Consider the following 16,191-nt stretch of genomic DNA (forward strand, 5'->3'; position numbering starts at 1 on the left):
CTACTTGCATGGGACATGCTGTACGGAGGCAAGTGGCCATTAGCAAAGTACCTCACCCCTAGAGCCTTGATAGGCGATTTTTTTTTTTCTTCAGGAATGGCCCCAGGGATAGGTTAGGGAATAAGTCTATTCAGCTTTAAGGACACTGAGTCAATTTCCAGAATCTTCAGTTTCATTCCTTGGACAGCTTACTGCAGACTGTAATCCTCCTCTGGTCCCAGATGATCCCAGAGCTGCCCTCATTTTCTTAGTCTCTTCCTTTGTATTCAAGAATGGCGCTGGCCCCTGCACTTGAGTGCTGAGTGAATGGCCTTTGGTTATGGTATATTCCATTCAATGGAATAGTCATTCCATTCTGACTATGACCCTTATCTCTCCAGTGCAGTCACAACTTCTTGTTCCAGAGCAAAAGGACTCATCCAGCTGGTACCAGAAATTAGACACTGAGGACAACTCTTCCGTTTTTTCAGGTACTGAAAAGATTCTTTTTTTCCCTGGTTGCTATGATTATTGCAGAGTCAATAGATTTTATCTGGGCAGATAAGATAATGTGGATTAATGTCAGTGTCAGATACCTTCTCCTATGGAGTGGTTTTATCAAGTCCGTACCCACTGACTCACGTTCACTCCTGATCCTTTCTGTGGCACATTAGCTCTTTCAGTGCCAGCTTAGCAGAGGGGTAAAAAGTGCAGGCTCTGGAGCCAGACTACCTGGGTTTGAATCCCCGTTCTCTGACTTACTAGTTACATGACCTTGGTCCAATTACTTTGACAACTCTGAGCTTCTGTTTCTTTTTCTGTAACATAGGAAGATTTTTAATAGCACCTACCTCATGAGGTCTTTGTGACAATTAAGTGAGATAATGATATAGCTCCTTACTATCAACCAGGCATTGTGCTAAAAGTCTTCTATAAAGACTAGCTCTTATTATTCACGTTCCAAGTTAACGTAACTTACTGTCATTCTAGTTAATATGTCAGTGCTTCAGGGACAGATGTGCTTCTTCCCCCAATCTACGTTATCACTACTCTTATACCTTTCTGTTTGGTAACGCCACTGAGCAAATAGTGATCAAACCAAAACCGCTGATCAAAGCAAAGTCCTATCAATCCTGGATAAGTTGGATGTTATCTCTCCCCCCTTCCACTCTGGGTTCTGTGTCCTTCAGGGCTTCTTGGATTTGAGGACAATTTTTCATCTTTGAATTTGGACAAGAAAATAAATTTGCAGAATCAGCCTACAGGGGTTCATCGGGAACCGCCACCCCCACCGTCTTCAGTGAATAGAATGTAAGTCCTATGTTGAAACAGATTTCCCACGTGTGAGACACACATGGGAATTGTTTAAGGCAATTTCAGTTTTGAATTCCTCATTTATTTGCTAGGCTTCCACGTGAAAAGGAAGCTTCTAACAAGGAACAGCCCAAAGTGACCAATACCATGCGGAAGCTCTTTGTACCAAACACCCAGTCTGGGCAGCGGGAGGGTCTCATCAAACACATCCTGGCAAAGCGAGAGAAAGAATATGTCAACATTCAGACTTTCAGGTTAGTCTCTCTTCTACTTACTGAGGCTAAACGTTAGTACATATAGGAAAAAATGGTCTTTGGGTATTTAAGGTATTAGTTTAATTAGCTTAATTCGGAATAAAAGCATAAAGAAAAGAATGGTGAGCTGATTCAAGCCCCTGTCTTTATGCTGGTCAATAACATACATATCCAAAATAATGCAAGTGCTACAGTTTCCCTTGGATTTTCTAATTACTAGTGATACCACCTCTACTAACCTTTCTATCCACTCTTAGAGAACCAAGTCAAGCTCACAAGTACTAGAGAATTGTCTCCTAGTACATTCCATAAGCAAGTGTGTTTATCTATCTGACCTGCTGAATTTCTTCTTGCCAATATTGGAAAATTAAGTCCGCCATTACCACTAGACTTTAATTTACCTACTTTGGGAAGTTAACTGAAGGAAGTTTCACCCAAGCATCTTGATTGGGAGGTCTATCTTCGATTCTTTCCTCTATTATATTTTTCATTTCATCTTGGTGATATCCTCTTTTCTGGACTCACTACGTGTGGTGTGTGTCGTGTATCCCGATGTTCAAAGCAGCAATGCTTTTCTTTGTTATTTTCGAACAGCATGTACCCTTTTAGTCCAAGATTCCAGTCCCATCTGCTATCCCATTATGCCTCATTTATTCTAATTCAGTCATGACTATATCCCTATGCTGAAACCTCCAGATCTTCAGATTTCCCGTGATGCTTATATTTGTATGTAAACAGTTAAGACAGTCATGAGTTTTCCCTTCTGCTTTCCCCCTTAATACTATATCTGTCTCAACAGAATTTCCTACACAGATGTCCTTGTAATCCTTCGGGAAGTGAGTTTTTGGATTTAACTACAACTCCTTACGGAATAGTTATCCATGTTAGACATCCTTATAGCATGAAGATACCTCTTTCCCATCCACAAGCTCTCCCTTCAGATATGAGTTTGGATGGAATGTAATAGAATGGAAATATGGTAGAGCAATTAAATTTGTGTCTTTTAAATAGAGACTTGGTTCCTTTCTGTAGGTTTACCTGATGTAAAATTTGGAGAGAATAAGCCCACTGCCTTTGTCTCCTACAGGCAAGAGGGTTTGGTGTGTGTGTGTGGCAAAACAGTTTGAGAAATTATGTTGCTTATTGTGACCATCCACACTTGACCTTTGTTTTTCAATTATTTTTTGGTATCATGTATTAGATTCTTTGTTGGAACATGGAACGTGAATGGCCAGTCTCCAGATAGTGGGCTAGAACCTTGGCTGAACTGTGATCCGAATCCTCCTGATATCTACTGCATCGGGTAAAATGCGCGTCTGGAATTTCATTTTGGCTGTATGTTTGGTGTTAGTTTATGTGACATTTTGCTTTTTTTTCCCCCACCATTTGTAAAAACCTACTGTAGACTATATGTGAGAGTTAACTTGTGGGTCAAATTTGTGAGATCATAAAGGAAAAGATACCTAAATTGGTGTAAGGAAGCATCTAATCCTCTCAAAACCCATAGAAAACTATATACTTCATAGAAACTGAGATTTGAGGTTAATTCTAACAGTGACTATTTCTAGGATATATAAGCAAAGCTCTACTGTTATCCCTTATGGAGGTTTTTTTGTTTGTGTTTTGCATAGCCTGTGCATATACCTGTGACGGGGAGTCTTTTGAAAAGAAAACTACTTGTCCTTACTGATCACCTGAGTCAATAGAGCAGTTCTCTAAAATTTATCTTTTCCACATTGTTTCATCTAATGTCTCAGAAAATGGGACAGGAGGTAGTCAGAGATAATTATGGGATGTGTGTAGATCCGACATCCTCTTGTTTTCTCAGATTCCAAGAGCTGGACTTGAGCACAGAAGCCTTTTTCTACTTTGAATCTGTGAAGGAACAAGAGTGGTCCTTGGCTGTGGAGAGGGGTTTGCATTCCAAAGCCAAGTATAAGAAAGTAAGCCGCATTGAATTATCTTTTTTAGTATACAGCTAAATAGAACTCACTAGAAGTTACTCTGTTATCTATAGCTTGTTCCAAAAGAGTGGTTTAATTGAATTCTTCCCCATGTGTAATACTGGAATAGGGCAGACTAATCCTTTTTATTCCTATTTCCTAGAAAAAAAATTCCCTAAGTTTCCCGATCTTATAGTTTCATTGCTTAGGTAGTTTTTAGGAGAAAAGAAGAATTTTATTGTCCTCATAGCAGTAATTACCTCAAATAATGACACATAAGATAAGTGATTTTTGCAATGAGAGTTTAAGATTGAAATTGTTCGCTGACATGGTCAGAACTGGATGCTTTACAGAAAAGCAGTTTGAAGCATGTGGGTGCATAGGGCAAGCTTTGGAATTGGAGCAAGAACAGGAGTGTTGTGGAGTTTCAATGAGCTCGAAACTTGGTTGCAAGTCAAGAATAGAGTTGACTTTAGCAAGGTGGCCCAATTTGTTGGTCTCTAGAAGGCACGTGGTAGAGGCTACCAGAAGAGTTATTTTAATTATGGGGCTACCATACCAAGCCCTTTAAAAGGAGTCATTTGTCTAAGTAATTTTCATCTGCATCTTCTAACAGCTGATATAGGTGATAAGACTCCTGAAGATGTTATTCCTCTCATATAGACTAATACACATTTCAGACATATTTCTAGTTCACAGACTTAAAAGTAAAAAGGATTGTTATACATTTTAATTTCTTAGGAAATTGTAAATCAGAAACTAGGAAGAAGAGGCAAAAGAAACAAGCTGGGCTAGAGGCTTTGTCATTATTATTCGAATTTTTAATGCTGCCTACTCACGGTAGGCTAAAAAGTGATTAAAATAATGAATCTAGAGCTGAGTGTACTCGTTGTCTCCAAAGACTTTTAACTCCTACTGGTCAGAGCCAGATTAAAGCTTTCCCAGAGAAATTTTGTTTTCTCTTTATGAGGCCCACTGGGAAATCAGAGGATTTGGATTCAGATCAGGGCATGGTTATATCTTCTTGGTGGAAAATTAGTTGTGGGAATTCGATATGTGGCAAAGAGTGGTATTAACATGAAGCTCTTCTAACTCCCTGCGACTCATAGGTTCAGCTGGTCCGCCTGGTTGGGATGATGCTCCTGATATTTGCCAGAAAGGACCAGTGGCGATATATCCGTGATGTTGCTACAGAAACAGTTGGGACTGGAATCATGGGGAAGATGGTGAGTTACTTTGGAAATGAGCTCAATTATGATTTATGTCCATGTGAAGTTCAGGTGCTAGTTGCATCTTTGTACTAACTGTGGATAATTACTCTTGCTAACAGGGAAACAAAGGTGGGGTAGCTGTGAGATTTGTATTTCACAACACTACCTTTTGCGTTGTCAATTCCCACTTGGCTGCCCACGTGGAGGACTTTGAGAGAAGGAATCAGGATTATAAGGACATCTGCGCACGAATGAGTTTTGTGGTCCCAAATCAGACCCTCCCACAGCTGAACATCATGAAACATGAGTGAGTGGTTAAGTCTTCCTTAGCCTTTGAATAGTGGAGGTGAGAAGAGACTGAACGTGGTGAGAAGCTATAGAAATGTGAAGAGTGAAGAGATTATTGTTTAGGGATTGGGGTCAGGAAGAAGGGGGCGGGTGTGAGGAATAGCAGATGCATTGAGTCAGAGGAATTAGATTTGCTCTCAGAGGAAAGGTTAGTTCTGTTAGTGGGCATCTAGAGTAATGGTAGAGGGGGGTCTGTCAATTGACATCAGTTTTTATTATTTTTTATTATAAAATAGAAATGTTCATTGTCAATGTAATAAAAGGTAAAAGTTAAAAATCCCTCATTTCTTACCTCTGCTCTCCCCAGCCAGTCCCTCCTTCCGAAGAAAAACACTGTGGACAATTCAGTGTGTATCCTTCCAGATCTGTGCTGTCCATTATGACAGCCAGTAGCCATAGGTGGCTGTTGGGCACTTGAAAGTAGCTAGTCCAAATTGAGATGTGCTGTGAGCATATACACTGAATTTAGTAGGGAAAAAATGTAAAATATCTCAACTTTTTAAGTATTGATTACATGTTGAAATAACAAAAGTTTGCATATATTGAGTTAAATGGGATTTGGGTTTTTTTTAAAGAAGGCATTGGGGTTTTTTTGTTTTGTTTTTTTTAATTTATTTTTGGCTGATTTGGGTCTTCGTTGCTGTGCACGGGCTTTCTCTAGTTGCGACGAGCGGGGGCTACTCTTCGTTGCGGCACATGGGCTTCTCATTGTGGTGGCTTCTCTTGTTGCGGGGCACGGGCTCTAGGCGTGCGAGCCTCAGTAGTTGTGGCACACGGGCTCAGTAGTTGTGGTTCACAGGCTCTAGAGCGCAGGCTCAGTAGTTGTGACACACGGGCTTAGTTGCTCTGCAGCATGTGGGATCTTCCTGGACCAGGGCTTGAACCCGTGTCCCCTTCATTGGCAGGTGGATTCTAAACCACTGTGCCACCAGGGAAGCCCTGGAATTTGTTGTTAAAGTTATTTTCATTTGTTTCTTTTACTTTTTATATTCAGCTACTAGACAATTGAAAATTACATTTCTTATGTGCGTCCTATGTCTTGTTTTTTTTTTAATTAATTATTTAATTTAGTTTTATTTTTAGCTGTGTTGGGTCTTCGTTGCTGCGTACAGGCTTTCTCTAGTTGCGGCGAGCAGAAGCTACTCTTCATTGTGGTGCACAGGCTTCTCATTGCGGTGGCTTCTCTTGTTGCAGAACATGGGCTTTAGGCACACAGGCTTCAGTAGTTGTGGCACGTGGGCTCAGTAGTTGTGACTTGCAGGCTCTAGAGCGCAGGCTCAGTAGTTGTGGCGCACAGGCTTAGTTGCTCCGCGGCATGTGGGATCTTCCCGGACCAGGGATCGAACCCGAGTCCCCTCCATTGGCAGGCAGATTCTTAACCACTGCCCCACCAGGAAAGTCCCTGTCTGTTCTGAATAGTGCTGTTGTAGACTTTTCTCTATGCACACACAAACACACACATACTCATTATATAGGACTGTATTATCCTATTTATTGTGAATCTCTTTCCAAGCCAGTAAATATAGATCTACATTATTCTTTTTACTGGCTGTGAATCATTAAGAAAAGGGGCTGTGGAGATTTAAAGACACCAATGGATAATGTGAAAGGTTAGTGAAGAATGGGACTTAATAAGGATAGAAACAAAAATCAGTTGAGGAATGGATTGTTAGTAGAAAATGGTTAGTTGTAGGGAAATGAATAGTAGTAATTGAAATTCTGAGAGGGTGATGAGATTTGGAATAGTGGTTTGAGATGTGAATTAGTAGGAAAACAAAAGACAATTTGGGGGTATTAGGATCAGTAGAGAGTGGGGTAATTGAGGAAAGAGTAGGGAAAGGTAGTGATGTTGGCCTCTTTCCATATTGTCTCAACAATTAGGATCATATAGAATTCTGTTTCACAGTGGTAAAACAAGGCCTTGACATCAGTAATCATAAAATTGCCCCGAAATTCCATAAATTTATTTACCCGGGACCTTAAAGATTGGCAAAGAGATCCATTTGGAACTTGAGATAGCTCACAAGAGAACCCATTTTGGTGTGGGAATTTCAGGGTCTCCCCTGGGCGGCTCTCAGCACACCTGGGGGTCTGTTGCTGTGATTGGGAGCCTGAGGCTCCTGTGGCCTGCCATTCTCCTTCCTGCCTGGGACTTGGACTGCGGTTCTGGGGCAGGGGTAGACAGACTGGCTGCAGCAGAAAGCCCTGGACCTACATTTGCTAGTGGGCCCTGCCCAAGAGAGCTGTCATTCAGACCATGCAGACCCTAGTGGAGAGCCTGCAGAACATCAGGGCTCAGAGAGGCAGAAAACAGTTCAGATTCTCTTCCCCTAGAGACCTGGCAAGTAGCCAGGTGAAATTTTGAAGCTAGTCCAGCAAATAAACTACATGCTTCTCTCAAGGAGTTAACTCCTTGGTTTCTGAGTCCCACACATACACCGTATTTCCCTGTCTTTGTTCCTCATGCGTGCAGGCCCGTCCTCCTGCCTATTTTGTAATCCCTCACCCCTCTCAGGTGTTGATAGTACTCGCCCCCAAAGGATAGTTATATCTTAAACCCCTAGTCAGATAGTGATAAATGAATGCTTATCAATAATCTCCCCATTTTCCTTCTCTCCATTCTCCTCTGATTGATTTTTATGCTCATTGCTGCTATTTCTGTTCATGTATTTCTTTATCCTCAGTGTTGTCATCTGGTTGGGAGATTTGAACTACAGACTTTGCATGCCTGATGCCAATGAAGTGAAGAGTCTTATTAATAAGAATGACCTTCAGAGACTCTTGAAATTGGACCAGGTAATAAAATTTTATTTTAAAAGGTACTTTCCTAGACAGCAGATAAAATTGTTAGGTTTATGAGTTAGACCCATGGGAGTTGTGTCTTACTCTAGAAGTAGATGGAAAGGTCTCACTGTCTGGGGAAAACATTGTGACTAGTGATGCAGTGGGTACACACAAGGTTTGTAGTGCTTTTATTAAGTGCTTGGATGGGAGGAGAAGAGATAACGTTAGTGATAAAAAGTCAATATAACATTTATTCATTAAGTCTTTATCAAGAAGGGATTTCAGAGATTTGTATAAATGAGTTGGAGAATGGGTGGGGTTAATTGGAGAACACTTCCTGGAGGAAGTGGGCCTTCAGCTATGTTGATGTGGTTTGGCAGATGAAACAGGGAAAGCTGCTCTATGATTACTTGGCAGGCTCAGCAACAGCTTGGAGGTAAGAGGGAGGCCCTGTGAGGGGATTGGGAGGCACAGAAGAGAAGTTTGGGAAAAATAGCAGACTGTGGTCTAATGGGAACTGATTGAGAAGTTGGGGCTTGCTAAGTTTATAGATGTTAAAACCTGTGTGAGAAGCACTGATATGGTAACATTTATATAAAACGATATTGAGGAACCTAGTTTTCTGTAAATTTGCCTTGGAGCCTGGCACAGGACTTGAATTTTTACTTTAGCATATGGATTCTGGCTGCTAAAAGTGAATGCTTCTTATTGAGGAAAGAAAATGTTTCAACTTGATTTGAATGTCTTTAAATCCTAACGTGAGACTTTTGACCTTCAGTCATAGTCAAAATTCCGGTGTTTTGCAGCAGAATGGTTTTTACAGTGAGCCTTTCTTGGCTGTGTCTACCTTCACATTGAGGTTGGCTGGCTAACTTTGCATTTCTTCCTCTGTCCTGCCTCCAAAGGGGGTACAATTGGAATAAGTTCTGAATCTTATGTAATTCTGGTAAAATATTTGAGTGAGGGTAACTTTCAAAACAATCTATTGGCTTGGCCGAAAAGTTCGTTCGGGTTTTCCACAAGCTGTTACAGAAAAACCTGAATGAACTTTCTGGCCAACCCAATATAACTATTCACTGAATTTGGCTTTTGGAATTATCCAATCAAAATTTGTGTGCTTTTTTAAAAAATTAAAACTGTGCCCAAACTATTATATATATAGGATGGATAAACAACAAGGTCCTACTGTATAGCACAGAGAACTCTATTCAGTATCCTGTGATAAGCCATAATGGAAAAGAATATATAGATATGTATAATTGAGTCACTTTGCTGTACAGCAGAAATTAACACAACATTGTAAATCAACTATACTTTAATAAATTTTAAAAAATCTGTGCTAACATCAGGGAACTTATGATTATTCAGGTTTCATTTTTCCATTTTACCCTGACCACCATTAGCAATAAAAAATTAGTGACATGCTCATATGAGCATCCTGTCTGTGGGTGAGCTTAGGTGCTGTTGGAATGTCAAAATTTAATTCATAAGGCACAGAAATTTTATGTATGTGCCCCGACAGTTGCAAAAGATACGGAACTTAGATACTTAGAAATGGCTGATCAACCCAATTATCACTTCTGTTAAGATGGTGTTACCCTGCTTATATGATACGTTTTTCTATCTCTAGCTAAATATTCAGCGCACACAGAAAAAAGCTTTTGCTGACTTCATGGAAGGGGAAATCAAGTTTATCCCCACGTATAAGTATGATTCTAAAACAGACCGATGGGATTCCAGGTAAAAAAACAAGAACCTCCTCATGGAATAGGTTAAGCCCTGATCTTATTTCTGTCTCTCTGAATTGATGAGGGGCTGGGAAATTTTTAGTTCTTGCCAGAAACAGTTAGAAAAACCTAATGGCTCAGTGCTATTACAGAAGAGGTTTCAATTTGTGTGTGCTCACAGGTGAGCTCGCCTTAGGAGAGTGTGAACTGCTCTGTCAGGCTGTTGAAGTTTTACGAGCTGCCTGTGATGCCTTATTTCTCTCACCTCAGCAGACTTGCTTCTTAGATTTTTGCCCTTCTGATCTTACCCCTATTTCCTTACCTGTTGCCCTGTTCTGGCTCTTTTCCCAAACTCTTTTTCAACTCTTTAACTCAGGATACCAGAGGTGAAAACAAAGAGCCATGAAAGGTTCTTCCAGCACAGTGGTTCTCGATCCTGAGTTCACATTAGACTCTTTTGCCGGACTTTTAAAAATACCAGTGCCTGGGCCTGACCTCCACGACTGCTGGAGAAAGCTGAGAATCACTGTCTAGGGGGCCTGTTGATTTCTCAATCACCCCTAGTAAAGTGCCCCTGTCAGTATGTGCCTGGTGACTGTTTGTCTTCTACCTACTATTTCTTCGTTTCCTATGGTTTCCTACCTGGCTGAGCCCAGAAGTTTGAAAGAAGAAAAGAATGCCTGGGCATAGTCAGCTTCTTTAGACTCAGAGAGCGCCAGGGTGGGGTGGGGAGGAGCCTGTCCCATCCTCCGAGGGAGCTGCTCAGCAAGTGAAAAGTGACTCTGACAGATCTTGTGCACATTGCCTTGTTTATTCCACTCACCTGACTTGAGAGTCAACTGAAGAGCTACTGATAAGAACTTTATTTGTGTCACCGTCTGGATCAGGTGTACAGGTGTTGCTTATTTTAATAGAATGATGAATAGGCTTTTTCCCTCCCCTTGGTATTCTTATGGGCTGTTATTTGTTCAGACTTGCATGCTTAGGTGTTAGTTCATCTTTATTAGAAGAAGCTCGACTTATCCATAAAAGTACAGGTTTAAAGAAATCTCTACTATTACCCATCTCCAGTGATTAAGCCCAGTCTAGGAATATAGGATTGGATTTTTAGATTTTATTAGTTGTCTATCTGTTGTGAAGCATCATTGCTGTTGATAGAGCAAATGAAGAGGAAGTGTTCTGAATATAATCCTGTCCTTCTGAGGGTATTTTAAGAAGGTGCTATTCTGTTTTCCCCTGGGGCGACGTTATTGAAGATATAATCCTAATCTTAGGAGCACCGTTTATTCATTCATTAGATAACTATTCATTGAGCACCTACTTTACATCAGATACTGTGCTGGGGGCTGAGAATGCAGTGACAAACAAGCAGACACAGTCCCTTCACAAAGCTTGCAATATAGTAGGGAAGATAATAGCTGGAGTCGTTAGGGAAGGAGAAGCAGATAACAAGAGGGCCTAACTCAGGTCTGAACCAGTGTGGTAGGTATTCCGTTCTTGTGTGGTATGTTATTCTAATTCCTTATTTTTTTTGCAGTGGGAAATGTCGGGTTCCAGCCTGGTGTGACCGAATTCTCTGGAGAGGAATTAACGTTAATCAGCTTCATTACCGGAGTCACATGGAACTGAAAACCAGTGACCACAAGCCTGTTAGCGCCCTCTTCCACATTGGGGTAAACACTTGTTTGTTCATGCAGTTGTTTGTGTGTTAAGTATCTATTCTTAGAGCGTTATTTAGACTCAGAACGGATCAGTAATTCAGTGAGCCATAAATGTTTTCATAACCAAATAATCATTTGCAGCATTGAGAAGTTAGTGCCCTTGACCCTCCTAAATGCTGTCCACATGGCCTTTTAGTGACACAGATGTTTCTCATGCTGCATAATGGCTGGGTAGCATCCTTCACCTCCTAAAGTCATTATACATAAAGAAGAGTTCAAAGCTAGGTTTTAAAGGATGAGTAGGTCCTCATCAGATAAAATAGTAAGGAGTGGAAGCACCAGGAGAGAGGTTCCAGGTAGAGGGCTGGGGACAGCAGGAACAAAGGCACAGACCGGTCAGAATACAACATAATCTGTATATAATGTTAAGAGGCATATTGTTAGTTTTACTAACTAAGATAGTGAAGTCTTCCCATCCAGGAGCACAGGTTTGAAATTTCTCTTTAACTCTGTTGCATCCTGGGCTGGATTAATGGCTAGTTGTTTAATTTTTTGTCTCTGTTGTGAGTAAAGTTTTGGTTTTCTAGCTGTGTGTTATTAGTATGCAAGTTATATCTTGGGATCTTGTTGACTTACTTTATTACAGCTAGTACATTTAGATTATTTCTTGCAGTTTTTCCAGACCTACAGTCATGTAATCTGGCAGAATCTATATTGGGCAGTGCTTGATAGAATGGACGTTATAGCTAGACTGCTTAAATTTGCCTCCCAGCTCAACCACTTTCTAACTATAACAATGGAAAATTTATGTAACATCCCTCTGCCTCAGTTTCCTCCTCTATAAAATGGGAATAACAATGGTACCTACTTAAGAGGATTAATGAGGTAAGACATGCGAAGAGCACAGTAGGGTAGATTTCTTTCCTCTGGGTGTATGTTGATTATTTTGGCTTCTGAGATAGGTTCTCACCAATATGTCTTATCCTGCTCCTGTCTTAAAGGGGAATGACTTTGGGGCATTTCCTTTATGTACAAAATTTGTTCTTCATCTTAGAATAGATTCTAAATTTTATTGAGGCAATCATGACTTGACTTTATCCACTTTGAAATTTTAAAATAATAATGAATAATAATAGTATGTGTTCCTCAAAAAGCAGCTAGTACGTGCCAGAGACTGTACTAGGCAATTTACACCCATCTCATTTACTCCTCACAGCAGTGCTTTGAGTTAAATATTTCTCATTTAACAGATGAGCAAGTGGAGAACCAGTGAGTTTAAATAAACTTCTTTAAGAGCATGCAGTTAGAAGGAGAGCTGAGATTCAAGTCTCTTAAGCCTGTTTAATTCCCAAAATTATAGATGTTCTTTCTCCTACCCCCACAATGCCTGCAGAGTTCCAGAGAACTTACTGACTAGATATACCTTCAGATACTACTTTTTTCTTTTTTTTCTTTCTTTCTTTCTTTTTTTTTTTTTTGCAGTACGCGGGCCTCTCACCGCTGCGGCCTCTCCCGTTGCGGAGCACAGGCTCCGGACGCGCAGGCTCAGCGGTCATGGCTCACGGGCCCAGCCGCTCCGCAGCATGTGGGATCTTCCCGGACCAGGGCACGAACCCATGTCCCCTGCATCGGCAGGTGGACTCTCAACCACTGCGCCACCAGGGAAGCCCAGATACTACTTTTAACCCACCTAATTTCTAGCTTGTGCTTGTGGACTGCCCTGTTTTCTTCATTTGAGTTCTCTTAATCCATTTTTAAAAGGATGTCTTTCCCCCAGACACTAACCTTTTTGGTTTCATCAGCTATGCTTAGATTTTCTGTTTGTATTTCTTTTCAGAACCTCAGAATATTTGTAATACTCCATACATATTAATTCAGAGCTCCCAGCAGGATATTTACAATTTTTCCATGCTTTCTGTGTATTTTTGTGTATCTTTAATAAAAGTCTACCTTTCTAGTTTTTAATACTTTTTAAATCACACAGGAATTAAAATGTGTTTTCTCTTTAAAATAAAAATAGAAGTAAGCAAAATTCACAGATAAGGCTGAAGGTCTTCAGTGCCTCTTCTATCCCCCACTCCCACTTTTGCGCTAAACCCCACTCCCTAGCCCGGCCAACTACCCTTATGAATTTGTTTCTTTCTAGACCAGCACTGTCCAATAGATTCTCTGTGATGATGGAAATGTTCTAGATCTGCCCTGTCCCATCCAGTAGCTGTTACCTGCAGGCAGCTATTGATCACTTGAAGTGTGACTGAGAGAAATGAACTTCCAATTTTATTTAATTTGAAGTAATTTAAATTTAAATGTCCTTATGTGGCTACTGGCTATAATATTGGATAGCACAGTTCTAGACCTTTTCTGTTTACCCATACACAATATGGTGGTGTTTTGTTTGTTGGTGTGTATATATCATAAATGGTCTCATACTGTATGTGTTGGTCTGCAACTTTTTTTTAAATTCAGTGGTGTATCTTGGAGAGCTATCCGTGTTATTACATAAAGATCTAGCTCATTGTACATATTTCTTAATTCCTAATTTTATTGGTAATTTCCTTTTCTAAAGTGGATGTATCAAGTGGTGACATTCTGTGGTAACATTTTCCCCTTCATTATCCTTACTGAGCATTAAGGGTTATGATCATGATAACCCACTGAGAAGAGCTTTGATTTTATTGGGTAACCACCCCATACTTTGGACTCTTGGGCACACTATGATTAGAGGCTTTAAGAACCACATTGTATTTCTTACCACCATTCACATCAGTGACTGTTAACAAAGGGACCAAGTACTCAGGGGCCAATTAATTTCAGAAGACTTGCTGTGGGCTGGCTGAGATTAAGCTGAGATGGTGTTCCCAGCCCTGCACTTGGTAATGGGATCTGTTGCATTGGTTCTTAGACTTTGGTGGACATCGGAATTGCCTAAAGAGCTTCAAAAGCGTGGACCCCGCCCCCTGGAGATTGCTATCAGTGAGCTGAGGCATTTGTGTTTTTAAGACCTACCCCCGCCTCAAAAAAAAGACATACCCAAGTTGGTCCTGTCACACATCCAGTACTTTGGAAAGGGTCTTATGCTAGAGGTCCAGATATCACCTCTGCTATTAACTGTGGCAGTGAGCAACTTAGTTGATCTTTTTGTACCTTGATATTCTCAACTGTGAGAATAATCCTTGCTTTGGTAGCCTCACAGGTTGTTGTGAAAATAAGATGACATATGTAAAATACTTTTTGAAATAAAAAGTTGCAAAGGGACTTACCTGGTGGTCCAGTGGTTAATAGGCCACGCCTCCAATGCAGGGGCGTGGGTTCGATCCCTGGTCGGGGAACTAAGATCCCACATGCTGTGTGGTACGGCCAAAATAAATAAATAAATATTTTTTAAAGTTGCAAAATGTTGAAAAAGAATTTAAAAAGTATAAAATTCCTCTTAATGTAACACTGTAGTAGGCACCCTGGTGACGCTAGTGATTGCTTACTCCTAAGTTCTCTAATCATTATGGTTCAGATATGTAAAAACCTCCACAGTCTTTGAGACTCAGCTTTGATGTTCTTATTTTCAACACTTTCTTTACAGCCTCTACTGCATACATCAGTCTTTCTTTAAAAATTGAGTTTGTGAAGTTTTCTATTCTAAAAAGAAACTGGGGCCTTAATAAGTGAAAATGGTATGTTAATTATGTTTGTTTTGGGCATCGATTTGTATAAAGTTTTAATAGTAAAAAAAAAAGCACAGCTGTGTCGGGAAGCCGAAAGTGCTGTGTCAGATGGGAGTTTTTTCGATCTATTAGGCAAGATGATTTGTTTATCGTCATGCTTTTACTCTGATCTGGGACATTTTGTATCGGCCGTTTTCTAAAATGGCCATAGGGTCTATTTACTAACATACTTTTATCATCATATAATCTGAGCATTGATATTATATTAGTATTATGATTCTTGGCATTGTGCATAACAGCTAATAGAGTTAAATGCTTTAGTCATTTTTTCTGCTGTTTTAGCACTTTATGATCATTATTAGAAAATGTGATAGGTATGTTTTGACACTATCAGTTTGTATAGTGCAGGAAATAAGTTTTAGCACAATCGTCACATTTTCTCCACCACCAAATTACTTAACAATGGAGCAAGAAAATATTCTTCCCAAATATTTATTATTGCCAAGCTTCGTAGCACAGAGGTTTAACTTTTCCAAGAAGTTAACCAATTAACCTTACCTTTACCTTACGGTGTGTGATCCCATAATTTATGTTTGTTTTAGTGGCCTTTTTAAAGATCGTTAGACTCTTAGAGATATATAAGTTGAGAGTACATAAGACTAAAATAAGGATCTGTCTGTTTTTCTCAGGTAAAAGTTGTGGATGGAGCGAGATTTCAGAAAGTGTTTGAGGATGTTGTTTGCACCACAGTTTATTTGAAATGGTTGCTATAATGACCGGTTTTAAACTGTTAGGTAATCTTAAAGGAAGATGAGCTACACGCATGTAAGACTGAAAAGAGGGTTCATTTTCTTTCAGGTGAAGGTTGTGGATGAACGGAGGTACCGGAAAGTGTTTGAAGATATTGTACGCATCATGGACAGAATGGAAAATGACTTCCTTCCTTCCTTAGAACTCAGCCGGAGGGAGGTGAGGAAGCACACACGGCTGCCCATCTGCTGCCCATCGTGGTCGCACAGGGGAAACCATGTAACTAGGAGAAGGCAACACTGCAAAGTCATGAAGACTGTGTGAGCTGAAGGCAGACTGCCTCCACTTTGGTCCCAGCACTGCCATCTAGTAGACGTGTGGCCGGGGGCGAGCGTCTTACCCTCTCAGAGCCACAGTTTCCTTTTTTGGGTATAGAGGAGGTTGTGAGGATTACCCGAGTTAATACGTGCAAAGCCCTTAAAACAGCGCCGGGCACAAAGTAAGCCCTCAGATGTCAGCTGCTCTTATTTAATATTTCAGAGTTGCTGGCCAATTCATATC

At 40.4% G+C, this 16,191-nt stretch overlaps 1 protein-coding gene across 2 annotated transcripts in view; it reads left to right on the plus strand.

Moving 5' to 3' along the window:
- OCRL (OCRL inositol polyphosphate-5-phosphatase) overlaps positions 1–16,191 on the plus strand; it is a 55,058-nt gene that overhangs the window by 23,570 nt on the left and 15,297 nt on the right. For both annotated transcript variants that reach the window (XM_065901232.1, XM_065901231.1), the window contains exons 6-16: positions 381–470; positions 1,170–1,290; positions 1,386–1,547; positions 2,749–2,850; positions 3,376–3,490; positions 4,600–4,716; positions 4,821–5,008; positions 7,734–7,845; positions 9,464–9,573; positions 11,098–11,233; positions 15,739–15,849. In XM_065901232.1, the coding sequence (XP_065757304.1) occupies positions 381–470; positions 1,170–1,290; positions 1,386–1,547; positions 2,749–2,850; positions 3,376–3,490; positions 4,600–4,716; positions 4,821–5,008; positions 7,734–7,845; positions 9,464–9,573; positions 11,098–11,233; positions 15,739–15,849 (1,364 nt within the window). The remainder of the gene's footprint in view (positions 1–380; positions 471–1,169; positions 1,291–1,385; positions 1,548–2,748; positions 2,851–3,375; positions 3,491–4,599; positions 4,717–4,820; positions 5,009–7,733; positions 7,846–9,463; positions 9,574–11,097; positions 11,234–15,738; positions 15,850–16,191) is intronic.

Source organism: Phocoena phocoena, chromosome X, assembly GCF_963924675.1.
Source record: "Phocoena phocoena chromosome X, mPhoPho1.1, whole genome shotgun sequence".
Lineage (NCBI taxonomy): Eukaryota > Metazoa > Chordata > Mammalia > Artiodactyla > Phocoenidae > Phocoena > Phocoena phocoena.